The sequence below is a fragment of the Nematolebias whitei genome, chromosome 14 (genome assembly GCF_014905685.2).
Source record: "Nematolebias whitei isolate Nwh7 chromosome 14, NemWhi1, whole genome shotgun sequence".
NCBI lineage: Eukaryota > Metazoa > Chordata > Actinopteri > Cyprinodontiformes > Rivulidae > Nematolebias > Nematolebias whitei.
This window is the reverse complement of record NC_056511.1, coordinates 38,810,036-38,824,720: the sequence shown is the minus strand read 5'-3', so window position 1 is coordinate 38,824,720 and position 14,685 is coordinate 38,810,036. Positions and strand designations below refer to the sequence as shown.

The following is a 14,685-nucleotide window of genomic DNA, read 5'->3' as shown; positions in this document are numbered from 1 at the left end:
GAGTTTAGAAGGTTTGGTTCTTGTGTGGATTATAACACGACAACTTTTCTTTACAGACTATCTACAAAAGTAGTGAAAACTGAACAGTTCGCTTAAAAACAAAATGTAAACCAGCGTGATTTTATAAAAACACGAGCATGAAACGTTTCAAATAACGGTGTGCTCTCTGGGAAATAAAATCCTAATCATAAACACATCTTGACAGATTAAACTGGGTTTATTTCACCTTTTTATATCTATATAAAGATTTATTTTTCCATATAAACACTAAAATTAACCACATTTAGTCACTTTCAAACTACAAACAAAGTGTTTTACTGGAATTTATTAATAGACCAGTAGTTGTGAACTGGAAGGAAAATAAATGTTGTTGTTTTTTATTAACAAATAAAACTGAAAAATATGGCGTTTGTTTACAGTTAGCCCTTTTCACTTTGATTAAACCCACTTCAATTTATTTGACATCTTAGTAAACAGAGGCCTCCTGTGTGTAATTTAATCTCAGTAAGATTAGAGTTGCTCTGCGACGGCATCAGAGATTTGTTACAGAACAATAGTGATCAAACAGCATTATGAAGCCCAAGGACCACACTGGACAGGTGAGGGATAGTTGTTGAGCAGTTTAAAGCAGTAAACCAAGTGTTCATCTTCCCTTTTCTTCCCAATAGTTTAATTTGAGCCAACTCATAAAATCCCAGGAAATCCTTTGAAGTTTGTGTTTTGTGTGACAAAAAGTGTAAAAGTTGTACAATACCCTCCAGCTGCCCTTGGGTCAAAATAGCACCCAAGGCCTTGGAGGATGTGTGGATCATTTTAACCCAAGGGCAGCAGGAGGGCTACACAATCCTGGAAATGGTAGAAATGTGCATTTTCTGAAAAAAGCTTCCAAATATTTGTGAAAGCAGACTTGTACTCCTGGTTTCTCCACTGGAGGCAGCAGTTTTAACGTTGACGAGCGAAGACTAAATAATCCGAAGTTTGTGGTTCTCAGAAAGTCCACAGCTGACCTTGTGTTCATGAAATAATTTGGTCAGAGCCTCCATGTAGAGGCGGTGATAACGATCAACCTCCTCCTCGGTCGGTGCGACGCACTTCGGCACTGAGATTGGACTTCCCACTGAAAAGACATTAATTATCAGAGCATGGGCTCAGTGCATCAACTACTGGTGGTATTAGTGGATAAAAATGAAATGCTCACCAACGGTAGTGACCGGAGCCCTGTAGGGCAAGAGTGCAAAGCGCTCTCCGACAAACAGACACGGGGCGAAACCCATTAGCTTTTTAAATAAGTCCTGCAGCCTGCGACCCAGACTCTCCTCTGAGAAAACCACCTGCTGGAACAGCTCATTCTCCCCGAAGGAGTAAACTGGAACCAGATCAGCTCTGTGGAAAACCAGCAGACGCTATGGACATTATTGCAGCAGTGATGAATAAAAGTAAATGTTTTTCTCTGCGTATTCTCACCCAAACTCAAGAGCTATCCTGACAAAGCCTTTTCTCTGCTTCATGACCAACGTGTTGACTCCAGGAGAGGAGGCCAGAGACTCAGCAGCACCCCCCACCACGATCACCACCGCATTCCCTTTGCCGTTTTTGGACAGGAGGTGGACGAGGCTTGCTCTGCTGACCGGACAAAGACCTTAACACACACAAAGTAAGAGTCAGGTGTAGAAATACGGGTACTATTTGAACAGTTTGTGTTTTTGTAGATTTTTTCAGTACCTGCACTCATCAGGTACTCTCTGAAGAGCGGTAACTTGAAAAGGCCTGCCAGTATGGCCAGGGTGGACTTGATCCCAGGATACGCCTCGGCAAAGCCGCAGCTCTCGGTGCTGAAGCAGGCGAACCCTCCGGCGCTCATGATCCCATGTGGATGGATGCCAAAGATGTAGTTTTTCTTTGGACTCAGTTCTGCTGTCTTCACCAGCTGAGCAGAAAACATTACCAATGTAGCTGATCAGTCAGATTCTACCAGTAATCAGAAAACCAAACCCACTTTTACTGCACGTTATCAGACTGTGAGGAGATAAAGAGCCAAGTTTTATGTTGACCAGCTAATGAACGTGTTTATAACCTTTGAAATAAAACGTTTATGTAATAGATCCATAGTCCTGATCAGGAATTAAAACTGGGCTGGAACATTCCATGTCATTTGTGCACATTACACATCTCCTAAATGTTCTAAACATATTGGTGAGCAGATTGAAACTGCATGCAAGTGATTTTAATTAACCCATCAATGTTCAGTCAGGTCATCTGGATGGTTTCTTTATGCTGCTGAGACGTTTTGTCCTTCATCCAAAGGACTTCATCAATCCGAGGAGCCGCAAACAAAGTCAGTCCCACAAGTAGCACACTCCCATAGTGGGAAAAAACAGTTTGCTGGTGATAAGATGATTTACAGATATCCATAACAGACATTTGGATTATTGACCATGAACTTAGATGTTTTGAACCATTTTAGCTATGGCTGCCTCAAAGAAGTTGATGGGGGAGAGGGCGGGCCCCAGAAACTATTTTATCACAAACAAACAAGTTTTTTATTTTCCACTATGGGAGTGTGCTGCTTGTGGGACTCAGTTTGTTTGTACCTCCTTGGACTGATGAAGTCCTTTGGATGAAGGACGAAACGGCTCAACAAAAAAATAAACCGTCCCGATGACCTGACTGAACATTGGATTTTTTTCATCTGGATTATTGAGCATGAACTTGGATGAAGATTTTAATTAATGTAGAACCCAAAAGGACAACCAGCGGTACGCTGATGTCCCCTGTCGCTGAGGGATTTGAAAAGTGAATGTGTGCAGTTTTTGAGACTAATGTTTTTTCTGGACTGGAACTGGTCAGAGAATGAAAGTAAACCTTGATGTTTTAGGTGTATTCAAGTGGGTAGAAGTTTCGCTGGAGAAGACAGAGGTGGGTTATATTATATATATTTCTGCTGGTCCTAGGCAGTGCAGAGAGCTGGATCCTGATAAGGAGAGGGATGATAATAATAATAATAATCATTTTATTTAAAAAGCGCCTTTCATGACACCCAAGGACACTTTACAGTAAGAACAAAGATCAACAGGAATAAATTACTTAAAGAATATAAAATACATAAAGAATATAAAATACATACAGAACATAAAATGCATACAGAATATAAAATACATACAGCAAAGTTAAGGATAAGCGAGTCTAAAGAGATGTGTTTTCAGAGCAGTCTTGAATATAGAAAGAGAGGTGGTGTTTCTTAAGTCAGGGGGTAGAGAGTTCCAGAGATGACTGGCAGAGCAGGTGAAGGCCCTGCTCCCCATGGTGGAGAGGCGGGCAGAGGGTACATGGAGGTGTAGTGAAGAGGAGGATCTGAGAGAGCGAGAGGGGATGGAGATGTGTAGGAGGTCAGATAGGTACGGAGGGGCAAGGTTGTGGATAGCTTTAAAAGTGAGAAGAAGAATTTTGAAGACGATGCGTGATTTAACCGGGAGCCAGTGGAGCTGCTGCAGGACTGGAGCGATGTGGTTATAGGAGGAGGTTTGAGTGATGACACGGGCAGCTGAGTTCTGGACCAATTGCAGCTTCTGGAGAGATTTGTTGGGGAGGCCATAAAGAAGGGAGTTGCAGTAGTCAATCCGAGAAGTCACAAGACTGTGAACAAGGACGGCTGTGGAGCGGGGTGTGAGAGAAGGGCGGAGACGGTTAATATTTCAGAGATGGAAATAGGCAGACCGAGTGACGTTGTTGATGTGTGAAGTGAAGGAGAGAGTGGTGTCGAAGATGACACCAAGACTCTTGACCTGAGGCGAGGGGGATAGCAGAGAGTTGTTAAGGGGGATGAGAAGATTTTCTGGTTTTGAAAGAGAGTTTTTGGTACCAACAAGAATGATTTTTTTTTTTGTTACTGTTTATTTGTAGGAAGTTGTTAGAAAACCAGTGATTTAGCTCATTGAGACAGTCGGTGAGGATGGAGGGTGGGTGGGTGGTTGGAGTTTGGTTTTGTTGACAAGTAGAGCTGTGTGTCATCAGCATAACAGTGAAAATGGCCACCAAATTTACGGAAGATGTGACCTAGAGGAAGGAGGTAAATGATGAAGAGGAGGGGTCCGAGGACAGAGCCTTGGGGGACACCCGTGGAGACGGGGGAAGACTGGGAACGAAAGGATTTGAGCTGAATGAATTGAGTGCGGTCAGAGAGATATGATTGGAACCAGTCTAACTGAGTACCTGAGATGCCAATGGAGGTTAGTCTGTTGAGGAGGATAGAATGACAGATTGTGTCGAAGGCAGAACTTAGATCCAGTAAAATGAGGATAGACAGAAGAGCAGAGTCATCAGCAAGAAGAAGGTCATTAGTTATTTTTATTAGAGCTGTTTTGGTGCTATGGTGGGGGCGAAAACCAGATTGAAACTCTTCATAAATGTTATTGTTGGATAGGTGAGAGTGAAGTTGACTAGCAACGGCTTTTTCAAGAACCTTGGAAATGAAGGGCAGATTAGAGATTGGACGAAGATTACTGAAGTTGGTAAAGTCAAGACCTGGTTTCTTGATGATGGGGGTGATGGCCGCAGATTGGAAAGCTGTGGGAACAATGCCAGAGGTTAGGGAGGAGTGGATGATGTTAGTGATGATGGGGAGCAGAGACGGGAGACAGGATTTAACAAGAACTGTGGGAAATGGATCGAGCTGACAGGATGAGGACTTAGACTTGCCGATAATGTCAGCAATGTCATGAGCAGAGGGGAGGGAGAAGACAGAGAGGGGGGGGGGGGGTTTCAACATAGATGCTGGGGGCAGTATTAGGTCCAAGGTGTTTATGAACTGAAAGAATCTTTTCATTGAAATAAGACATCAAACCACCAGGTACAATCACAGAGCCAAGGGGTGGCCATTGGTGGCCTTGACCCCATAGATTAATCTTCAGCCACCCCACCAGCCACACCAATTATGAGGAAAGTATTATTTTGAGCAAAATAAAAACTAGAAAGCAGTTTCCTCAAATGATAAGGGTGGCCACTTTACATATTTGCGTGTGTGGTCATCATGGATTTTAACGTGGCAACCCATCCATCCATCCATCATCTTTACCCGCTTATTCCATTTTGGGTCACGGGGGTCGCTGGTGCCCATGTCCAGCAATCACTGTGCGAGGGGCGGGGTACACCCTGAACAGGTCGCAAGTCCATCACAGGGCCAACGTGGCAACCCAACTTTTGAAAATAAACTTTCTTACATCTGGATGCAGCTGCACACCAAAAAGGAAGTTGACTTGTTGCTTATTTTTCAAATTAATGCGCTCACAACATGCCCGTCTGCACAAACGGACAGTATTTTCAAATCCCCCTTTATCGAAATTAACCCCTTTTTTTGTCTCCCATTGGGATGAAGTTTGCATGATTTACTTTTCTATTGTTTCAGTGCAGTCATCATGAAAACGAAATATCAATTTTTTTCTCACCATCTGTCATCTGTCTTTGAATTTTAGGCCAAAAACACATAAAAAAAAGTTTAAACAGAAGCAGTTTAAGGTTAGCCAGAATGATTAGGAAGTAAGCAACTTTCAACTTTAAGCAGAGCTGTCATTTACGAATGGCCTTGAACGCTGTAGCCAATGGATTACTTAAAAAACTTTTGTTCATTGCTAAGATACAGAGATAAATTCATAAATGCCTCTGGAAAATGAACAGCACCAAACAGAAGCCCTGTGTTAACTCTGTCCAGAGGCAGTATAAACCTCTCTGAATGAACATCATGCAGTGAAAATGAGGCTGAAGGGCAGACAAGTCCGTTTTCCTTCGGTTGCTTGGAAGAATTGGACCATGTGCTTCAAAAAATAGGTCATCCAGATTGTTTTCAGCCACAAGTCCCAGCGCCAGGCTCTGTGATAGTATGGGGTGGTGTCAGTGCTGGCAAAGCTCATTTACACCTCTGTGTAGGCAGCATTAATGCAAAAAAATACACAGAGATTTTAGAGCAACATATGGTGCCTTCAAGGACACATTTCATCCATGGATCTTCTTGGGTTTTTCAACAGGATTATGTCAGACCTGTACGTTTCAAACAGGAGTGAAGAAGTTGTTACAGGAAACTGTCCTGTCTTCAAACATGGTGGCAACCTCATATTGTTGCACTTTTTATTTTAATCATTTATTAACCTTTATTTAACCAGGCCAAGCCCACTGAGCTCACAGATCTCTTTTGCAAAGGAGGCCTGGACATGAAGGCAGCCTAACATGCATGTTTTGGGTCTGTGGGAGGAAAACAGAGTACCTGAAGAAAACCTACACAAGCCCCAAGAGAGCATGCAAACTGCACACGGAAAGACCCCAGGTCCAAACCGGGGATTGAACCCAGGGCCGTCTTGTTGTGAGACTACAGTACTAACCACTGATCCATCATGCTGCCAATTTTTAAACATGTTTGCATGAGTTATGGAACAAAAAAATAAATGCCCGAGTGAGTCGTTGTGTTTTGGGTTGAACATTTTTCTCTTGATGCAACATTCCAAAGTAGGAAACTATTTTTGATTTATGGTACTTAGTCTGGGTCATATTTTGCAATCAAATGTAATCAGACTACATTGTATAATGTTGCTAAATCTGAGAGGAAAAAGTGCTTAATCAAACCTACTTTAATTGGAAAATAGTCTCTGAAGTGTTCCCAAACCTTCCACTTCCTCACAAATGCTGTTCTTCTGCCCCCTGATGGACACAAAAACAATCTTAGAGACACCGAAGGAGTCCCAGTTTTGAACTGTTGTTGAAGCACATTTAATCACTTACAATCACTTTCTAATTAAACAGACAGATTTAATAAATGACGCTGAATAAAGAGTCTATATTCAAGTTTTTCATGTCTTGTTATCCTATACCATTGCTACATGGAAGACAAACAAATGAGCCGAGCTGATGTAACGTTTGCCTTCTGGGAGAAACTTCAGCACATTGATTGGATCATCCGGAAGGACGTTCTGCTCTGCTTTAATTGGTTGTTTTGCCACAGAGCTTCAATTCATTTTCAAGCAAGTGGCGCTACTTTAAGAATTTAAACATTATGCATAGGGATGCACAATATTATTGGCATGGTATTGGCCGATATTAGCGATAAAGCTAAATATCTGACATCGGCCATTCCATCGAAATAACTCACCGATATAAAAGGCACTATTGTATATTTATAAAGTGTTACATTATTTTCAGTCCCCCTTTTGGCATCTGCATTTGGTAGCAGGCCATAGTGACAAAGACCATGCAGAATAATGTAGTATTTTAGTTTCACAGCAGAGAAAGCTCTGTATCTGTTATCAGCCAAACAAGTTTTAACATATCAACATATCAGATATCGGCCAAAAATCCAATATCGTGCATCCCTAATTATGCAGAAACTAAACACGTTAGTAACTAAGTATCATGCAGCCAGCTCTAAATGTTAAAAGTCTCTGAACTGCCATGTGCATCATACCTTTCATTAAAAGCATTGAAAATGTGTGCAAGTCTATGTAACGTCATTAAATAGAAGTTCTAAATTATCATCCTGACAGTCATTATGTCAAAATTAGTAAATTTAGGGAAAACATACAAACATGAAAATACCTTTTTCAGGGGTGTACCAGTCCACTACCATCCACACAAAGTACAGAGAGGCCAGCGGCCACAGGGACGTAAACATAAGATACACCATCAGGATTAAACAAGCCACTCCTGGAGTTGGACGATCCACGGGAGTCCATGCATCGAGGGTCACAAGAAACGTCTCGTATGAGCTCATGTAGAATTATTATTGACGCTTCTGTGTGATCGAGTCTTACCCAAAAAAAGAAAGCTCAGCACCCATTGAAGAACACTTATCGCTTCTATAAACTCCTTCTTCTGAGTTTTTTCTTTAGTCATGCTTGCAACCTGGAGGTCAGAGCATATGGCAATGAATTAAATTGTAAATTGGTATGGGAGAATAATGCTTGTAGGTAATTGAAGATATTTAAACAGATCATAGATGTCTTTATGACTGAGAATAAACTGCACTGATTATTAGCTTGTGTCCTCTGTCCTCCGTTTGGAGGAAAAAAAAACAAGAAATACTTTGTGGCATTCAGCAGCCTGATCAAATGACTCACTCATGAACAAGCTGTCAGGCAAACTCATACACGCAATTAATGATCTGCCCAGAAATAAAACTTTTATTAGTCCGGCTGTTTGGTACACAACAACAGCCTTGGCCTGCGGCGATCACAGCAACCCCTAAACAACTATTCTGATCATTCTGTCCAACAGAGAAGACAATACTTTACCTTAGTGGAGTATTTTCTGAGGTTAATTTCAATGGATGAACTCACACTGTGCTTTTCACAGTTCGCCACATTGCACTTTGACCAGATCACCTACTGAGAAGCGGCTGATAACAAATCCACTCCCCCGATACTTTGACATGCTCACTGTGTCAGAGATAAACACTTTTACAGTTTTCTACTCTGCATAATGGATCTTTGGAGCATCATCAGAATGGTTTTATGATTAGATTATTGTTGCTTTATGTATGATGTGTCCCTGTTTGCTCACTCCAGCGGTCTAAAAAGATTACGTAACAATCTGTTCGCTTAATACCATGCAGTCCTACTGAAACTTTCAGATGTGACAACTTTAGCACATGATGTCCTGACTTGTTAAAATCCATTAAGTACGCTTCTTACAAAAAGTTATTCCCTTTTGCTAACATATTAAAAATGTAGTATGAGTCACGGCTTCTCTCTTGTCAGAAATAATTGATCAAAATTGATTTTGTTACCAGACGTTTGCTCAAAACTACATGATTTTACTGGGACAAGAGAGTGAATCTCAGTCGTGGTCGCAGGTGTTTCACAAAACAGGTTACAGGAAGTAGAAAGGCTTCTGCCTACCTGAAGGTATTTAAAGTAAAATGCACAGAGGAAGAGTCAAACAAGCAAATACAATAAAAAAACTGCTTAGATGTGATAAATGAGAGGCTTAAGAACATGTTCAGATGGTCAGTTTATCTTGTAAACTCATATTTATGTTTAAATACGACAGAAAATCCCAGAATGAACATTTGAAGCATTTTGCATACATATGCAAAAGGCCCTCCTCCCTCATATTTATTCAGATGAAATGGCACAGACTTATTTTACTTGAGGCCTTAAAGGGGTGTTCAGCTGATTATTTTTAGTTGTTAATTATTATTGTGTGTGCAGTTTGTTTCAGGTGTGTAACTGAAAGGGTAAGAGCCATCCATCCATTTTCAATCACTTATCCGAGGTTGGATCGCATATGCAGCAGGTGTAATCAGAATCAGCTTTATTGTCATTGCACCAAAGCAACAAAATTACATTTCAGTACAGCCTGTTGGAGTAAAACATAAACAATGACATGGGGAGACGGAGGTGTCTGAGGCCGCGGTCCATGGGAGGTGCTGCTTTTTTCGTTTAGATACGAAAAGAGAAACATGAGGGTAGGAGAGGTATAAAAAAAATCATATCTCTCACTCTGTCCTAGACAGGAAACAGTATGAAAGTTGCAACAAAAAAACAAACCTTGACATAGAAGCAGCAACATTCTGATGACATCATGATACATATGTGCATGAAGAAGGCCGACGAAGGTGGTGAGTTGTCCATGGACACTGCCAGATTGTTCCATAGTCCTGATAAGAGATGGTGCAGTGTCTATCAGCCGGCTCAGCTCTGATACAGGTCCACAGATGTCCTCGGGAAGGGAGTAGGTAGGGAAGGGAGGAGCAGTGCTTCTTGCTCACATAACATCCAGGAGAGTTTGAGATGGTTGGCCAATTCAAGACCGACACGGGGGAGCCACATTCAGATAACAACAGTTATTTTGGATCAGGCAGACTCTGCTTGATTTCTGTCTGCCTTATCGTTCTACTGGTACGTCTCAATGGCGACTTCAAAACAGCCAAATTTTGTGGTCAATATCACTGGGCCGAGTTTGAAGCTTCTCCAAGGTTGATTCCTTCTCGCCAGCGAGTTTCAGGAGCCGCAAGTGGCCTGTGACTCTCAGAAATCACGTCCAGGTTACGGCTCAGCTCACACAGCATCTGAGTCTGAGTGCTCACCACACGGCAGCCTCACAATGGCCAGAACAGCTGCCAACATTTTCTGTATTTGTCGATATGCCAGGTAACCACCAACTCCAAAAAGCAGAAATCCTGTTATCATAAATCAAATTATGCACACATCTTCTACATCCTCAACTGACAATACAGATAGACATACGATCTTCCACTGCCCCCAGGAATCCATTGTGTATCCAGCTGCAAGTGTACCGACAGGGCAAGAGGGCTCTCCTTTGCCATGTCTTCTCGTCGAGAAAATTTTATCAATTGCTTTGAGAGGCCAGCTGACCAGATCCATGATTTACAATTTGGAAGATATGTAGAGAGAGGCTCCGATAGGGTTCACAGGACAAAGAACAAAGCAGGAGGGGAGCAGGAGCGGGAGGGAAAAGCATCCGCCTTCATCGAGAGCAAGCAGGAACAAGAGTGAAACGTAGACATCCTCCTCTTCAGCAACAGTGAATGGCTGAGTAGAGGATAATTACGTTCTGTGGATTTTCTTGTGGTTCCAAAATCAACGAAGGCCACGAGGATCCTGTAAACACAGGTAACACAGGTTAAACTTGTTCTCTCAAAGATAATGTGATTACAAAACAAATGCACAAGGATTGTTGGTTAATTCACTGTGAGGCAATGAACAGTCCAACGAAGACGCATGGTTTCACTCAGCCTTAAGTAGAAGGAGGATAATCAGCCATTATGGGAGATGGTAATAAAGCTGGCACCGCTCACTCCCAGTATCTGCAGCTGGCGGTAAATGGATAAAAAGGGGGCCAAAACATCAGTCAGTCCTGGTGAAGTTGGACTTGCTCTATAAAAGATGTCGACTTTGTGCCTTGAATGCGGACAAAACGTTCACTTTGGGTCCCTGGTCCCATTATACAGGGATCAGACAGTCCACAGGAGTAACTCCAGCGCCCTGTACTCCCACTGCAACCCCATCAAAATTCTTCACGAAACACAGTCATAAATCTTTTTCAGATTAAAACACACGGATTGAAAAAAAATGTACATGACTCCTTTATCATGTCTGCAAGAGTGAAGATATGATCCAGCGATGAAAGCCACACTGCTCCTTGGTCAGAGTCTCCAACACTACAACTTTATCTAACACTGTTCAAGCCAAAGTGTGCAATGGTGTTAAAGAGACGTTTTTAGTTATCAGCAAGTTAAATCAATACTGAATACAAACCATAGGTTAAAATGTACATACGTGCACTGTAAAACACTGAATACTAATAGACCAACTACAAATGTTCAGTGAAAGGTTTCACAGTGCATCTTTACTCAATCACAACACATTCCCAGGATAAAGTATTGTCTTGATAAACATTACACCTCCTGGTGTAAAAACTAGACGTAAATTTCCTGCTGTGTGGCTGCTCTCACCAGGGGGGACATTAGGACCAAGCACAGAGATTATCTTTAGGCACTGATGCACTTTCTGCACGGGTACGCAATGTTCTGCAGAATGTATGTTCTCATGTTTTGACTCTTACAGCTGATGGTTGGCTAACGGTGCCTCTAAAATCCTTGATCGGTCTCTGATTCTCACATGGAGTGATTTCTAAAGGGCTGATTGTTCAAACTTTGTTTTTAAATATCCGCTTCTCCACTTTTTGGTTTATTTTGTTTAGAGATAATTTTGTGGTCTTATTGGTCATGGGACACCTCCTCCCTAAAACCAAAAATGTGGTGAATTTTACCTCGAGAAAAGAAGAAATGAAGAATATGTTGCACTCAGTCGAGGTTTCTGTAAAATCTTTTAGTGTTTTGTCATGAGACACCCCCCCCCCCTCCCCATTCTTTTAACTGGCTTTCAGCTCACATTGCTGCATTCAGCGTGAAGCTTATGGTGCATTGAAGTAACTTTAATCTGTTTATGAGTCTGTTTTCACATTCTGCAGGTTGGAACAAAGCTTGCAAATTTTGCATCACAGTACGGCTCGATTGGGGATGATGTGACGTTTAGTGGAGGTAAATCATCCAGCATGGATTAAATTGACAACAAATGCAAGGAATTTCTTTATATGCTAAGATATTTTTTATGAAGCGAGTTAAAAACAAAAAAACAGCACTCTTTAGATCTCTATAACACAGCCCAATAGAAACACCATTTAAAATTTTAACAGGTCACAGAAAGAATGACTTTACATGACTGAACTGGCATTTTGATACATTTTAAATATTTTCTACAATCGTACTTAAAGTTTGATACATTTAGAAGATGTTCAACTACGTGTGATGTCACTTTTTTACTTTTTGAGCTCTCTAAACTTTCTAAAATTTTGCTAACATTTTTTTACTCAAAACTTTTTTTAGTTCATGCACAAATTTTTCATCAAAGCATAAACAACTTTGCTTTCTTTCACCCAGTGTCTCTCTTTGTTTCTTAAATCTCTTTAGAGTGCACACCCTCACTTTGACTTCAATAAAAAAATCACCGTAATACCACTTGGTTGCTGATACGTGCTGCTGACTATCCATGATGCTGATCTCATGCTGCTGATTTATTTCACGCTGCTGTGTTCATTCGTCCTCATCTGCTCACACAGGCTCATGTTCGTGCTGCTGTTGTTTGACACATTGTTTTGTACTAGTAGTGCTTAATGTATTCTTAGTTTAGCATATTTCTTAGATCTCATTAATGTTATTCTTTACAATTTTTATTTTTGTTGGATGTAACTGAGACCCTTTAGTTTCGTTCCAACTACCACATGATGTGAATGAATCCTTGAATTACATTAGCTCTAATTTTCACTTCTAAACTGGAAACAGAATATTTTTTAATCTGTCATATCTCTGATTTAAAACAGAAACATAAAAAAAATCACTCATTCACCTTTAAAGTCGTTCAAGAATTTTAAAGATTTTACATAAAGGATTTGCACAGCGCCTGTTTGTTTGAGGCTTTCTTTTCAGTCTGTTTCTGTCTGCCTTTAAGAGTGCTGGGGGGGTGAGGGTTGTTACCATGGTGACCACAGTGAGCAGCTGGCAGCAGCTTTAACACTTCCTGGTTCTCCATACAGTTTATATGAAAACATGTTGTCTTCTTATTTCTGATCATTACAAAGTTGACGCTGCAATTTTGGGCCATTTTCCCGCCGGATGTGTGGTTTTTTTTTAGATAATATTTAAATACATGGGAATATTTCGTGAACTGTTTTGACAATGCTTGTGTCATTAAATGTGTAAGATTTTGGTTCTGTTCTAGACTCACCCTAGATGGACTCAGTAGCCTCTGACGCTTTATTTATTTATTTATTTGTTTATTTTTTTCCTCCTCCTATCCAAAAAAAAAAAAAAAAACCCAACCAGTCGTCTGCTCTCAGGAAGTAGCCCTCTGGATGAATATTAATATGGATGCAAATGCGCGGTGAGGAGGATGCTCCGCGCCAACGCAGCGCGCTCATGTCTGCGCATTTCTTTCATTTTTGCTTGATTTGGACATTTTTCACCGTTTACTTCATTTCTCCCTCCCTCTGGTGCTCCTGCGGGAGCCGGGCAGCAGCATGGCTCCGGTTCGGAGGAGGTGTTCGCTGTTAGTCCCGCCGTGCTGAGCAGCACCATGCCGCCGCCGCGCCTCGGCGGTGAAACCGAACCGCAGACCGTCCGGAACATGGAGGCGTCCGAACCATGATGCGCGTCTGAATTTAGGATTTTTGTTCATCCTCGCGTCAACTGACACATCTTGGATTTTTCCTCCCCCACCCACTCCTCTCCTCCTCCTCGCGCCAAGACAGCTGTGTCATCAACAACCGGCGTGGTTTTGTTGTTGTCTGATTTTTTTTAATTTTTTTTTTACAAGTCTGGCTTGTCGCCTCTTCCTCTACATCTGCGCCCACCACAGGAGACCTAGACACCCAGGTATGTTCTCTGATCCACAATGGACGCGTGTGTTTTGCTCCATAAATCCTCGCACGCGCGGCTTGCATCATCTAACCCACATAGGGCAGCTGTCAGGGGCCGAAACGCGCCGGAGAGGAGGGTCTGGAGGGGGGCTTAGACTATCAATACCAAGCACATTCACAATGACAACAATAAAGACAGTTTTTAATTTGATTTCACGGAGTCTCAGTGGTCAACCTTGAGGACGCGCAGAAGAAGAAGAGGCTCGAGGCGCAGCGTGTGGTTGGTCGTGACGAGCTCTGATTAATATTTCAGCCAAAAACAAACCACCATCAGCTGACTGGACGTGCACGAACACGCACTGGCGTTCCTTTAAGGCAGTAGCAATAATCATAATAATAATAACTGCGCGGCCATGATGGAAAACATCTGCGCGACTATAAGAACAGGCGTGAGTGCGTAAATATACAACTGGGTGAAGCGTGTGTGCGCGCGTGCGTGAGTGTGTATGGGCGGTATTTCTGCGATTGTAAAAAAAAAAAAAAAAATACGGGTGACGTGGTGAGTGCATAAGCGTGTAAGCGCGCGCGTGTGCGTTTGCACGCAGCCAGGTGAGGATGTGTCGGCGCGCGCGCGCGTCTTTGGGCAGGTGTCTGGACATCCTGATGGGATTTCTTTGTCATTGTTGCTCTTATTTAAACAGAAAACAGGCGTTTGGGCGCGCGATCAGCTGATTATTGCTCAATAAAGTGCCGCAGTACCCCCCCCCC

The 14,685-nt window shown here is 42.0% G+C and overlaps 2 protein-coding genes across 2 annotated transcripts in view; one reads left to right on the top strand and one right to left on the bottom strand.

Moving 5' to 3' along the window:
* Positions 1-927: 927 nt before the first annotated feature.
* On the bottom strand, positions 928-7,875 carry mogat3b (monoacylglycerol O-acyltransferase 3b). Its single transcript, XM_037687546.1, has 7 exons — positions 7,791-7,875; positions 7,576-7,683; positions 6,614-6,684; positions 1,723-1,927; positions 1,465-1,639; positions 1,199-1,383; positions 928-1,117 (listed from the first exon to the last, which is right to left on the bottom strand). Exons 1-7 carry the CDS (start codon positions 7,870-7,872, stop codon positions 963-965), a joined length of 981 nt encoding a protein of 326 aa, XP_037543474.1. The 5' UTR covers positions 7,873-7,875; the 3' UTR covers positions 928-962.
* Positions 7,876-13,885: 6,010 nt separating this feature from the next.
* Positions 13,886-14,685, top strand: part of LOC119420165 (neuronal tyrosine-phosphorylated phosphoinositide-3-kinase adapter 1) — a 50,222-nt gene continuing 49,422 nt past the window's right edge. The window contains exon 1 of the mRNA XM_037687545.1: positions 13,886-13,933. The gene's annotated coding sequence lies outside the window, so the exon portion shown is untranslated. The remainder of the gene's footprint in view (positions 13,934-14,685) is intronic.

Excerpts from the sequence above, each read along its gene's own strand:
- mogat3b (XM_037687546.1), bottom strand. The coding sequence starts at position 7,872 with ATGACTAAAGAAAAAACTCAGAAGAAGGAGTTTATAGAAGCGATAAGT. Across the intron at positions 6,685-7,575 it reads CTGGTACACCCCTGAAAAAG|GGGGCAGAAGAACAGCATTT; the intron begins GTATTTTCATGT and ends TGTGTCCATCAG. Across the intron at positions 1,640-1,722 it reads AGAGTACCTGATGAGTGCAG|GTCTTTGTCCGGTCAGCAGA; the intron begins GTACTGAAAAAA and ends GTGTGTGTTAAG.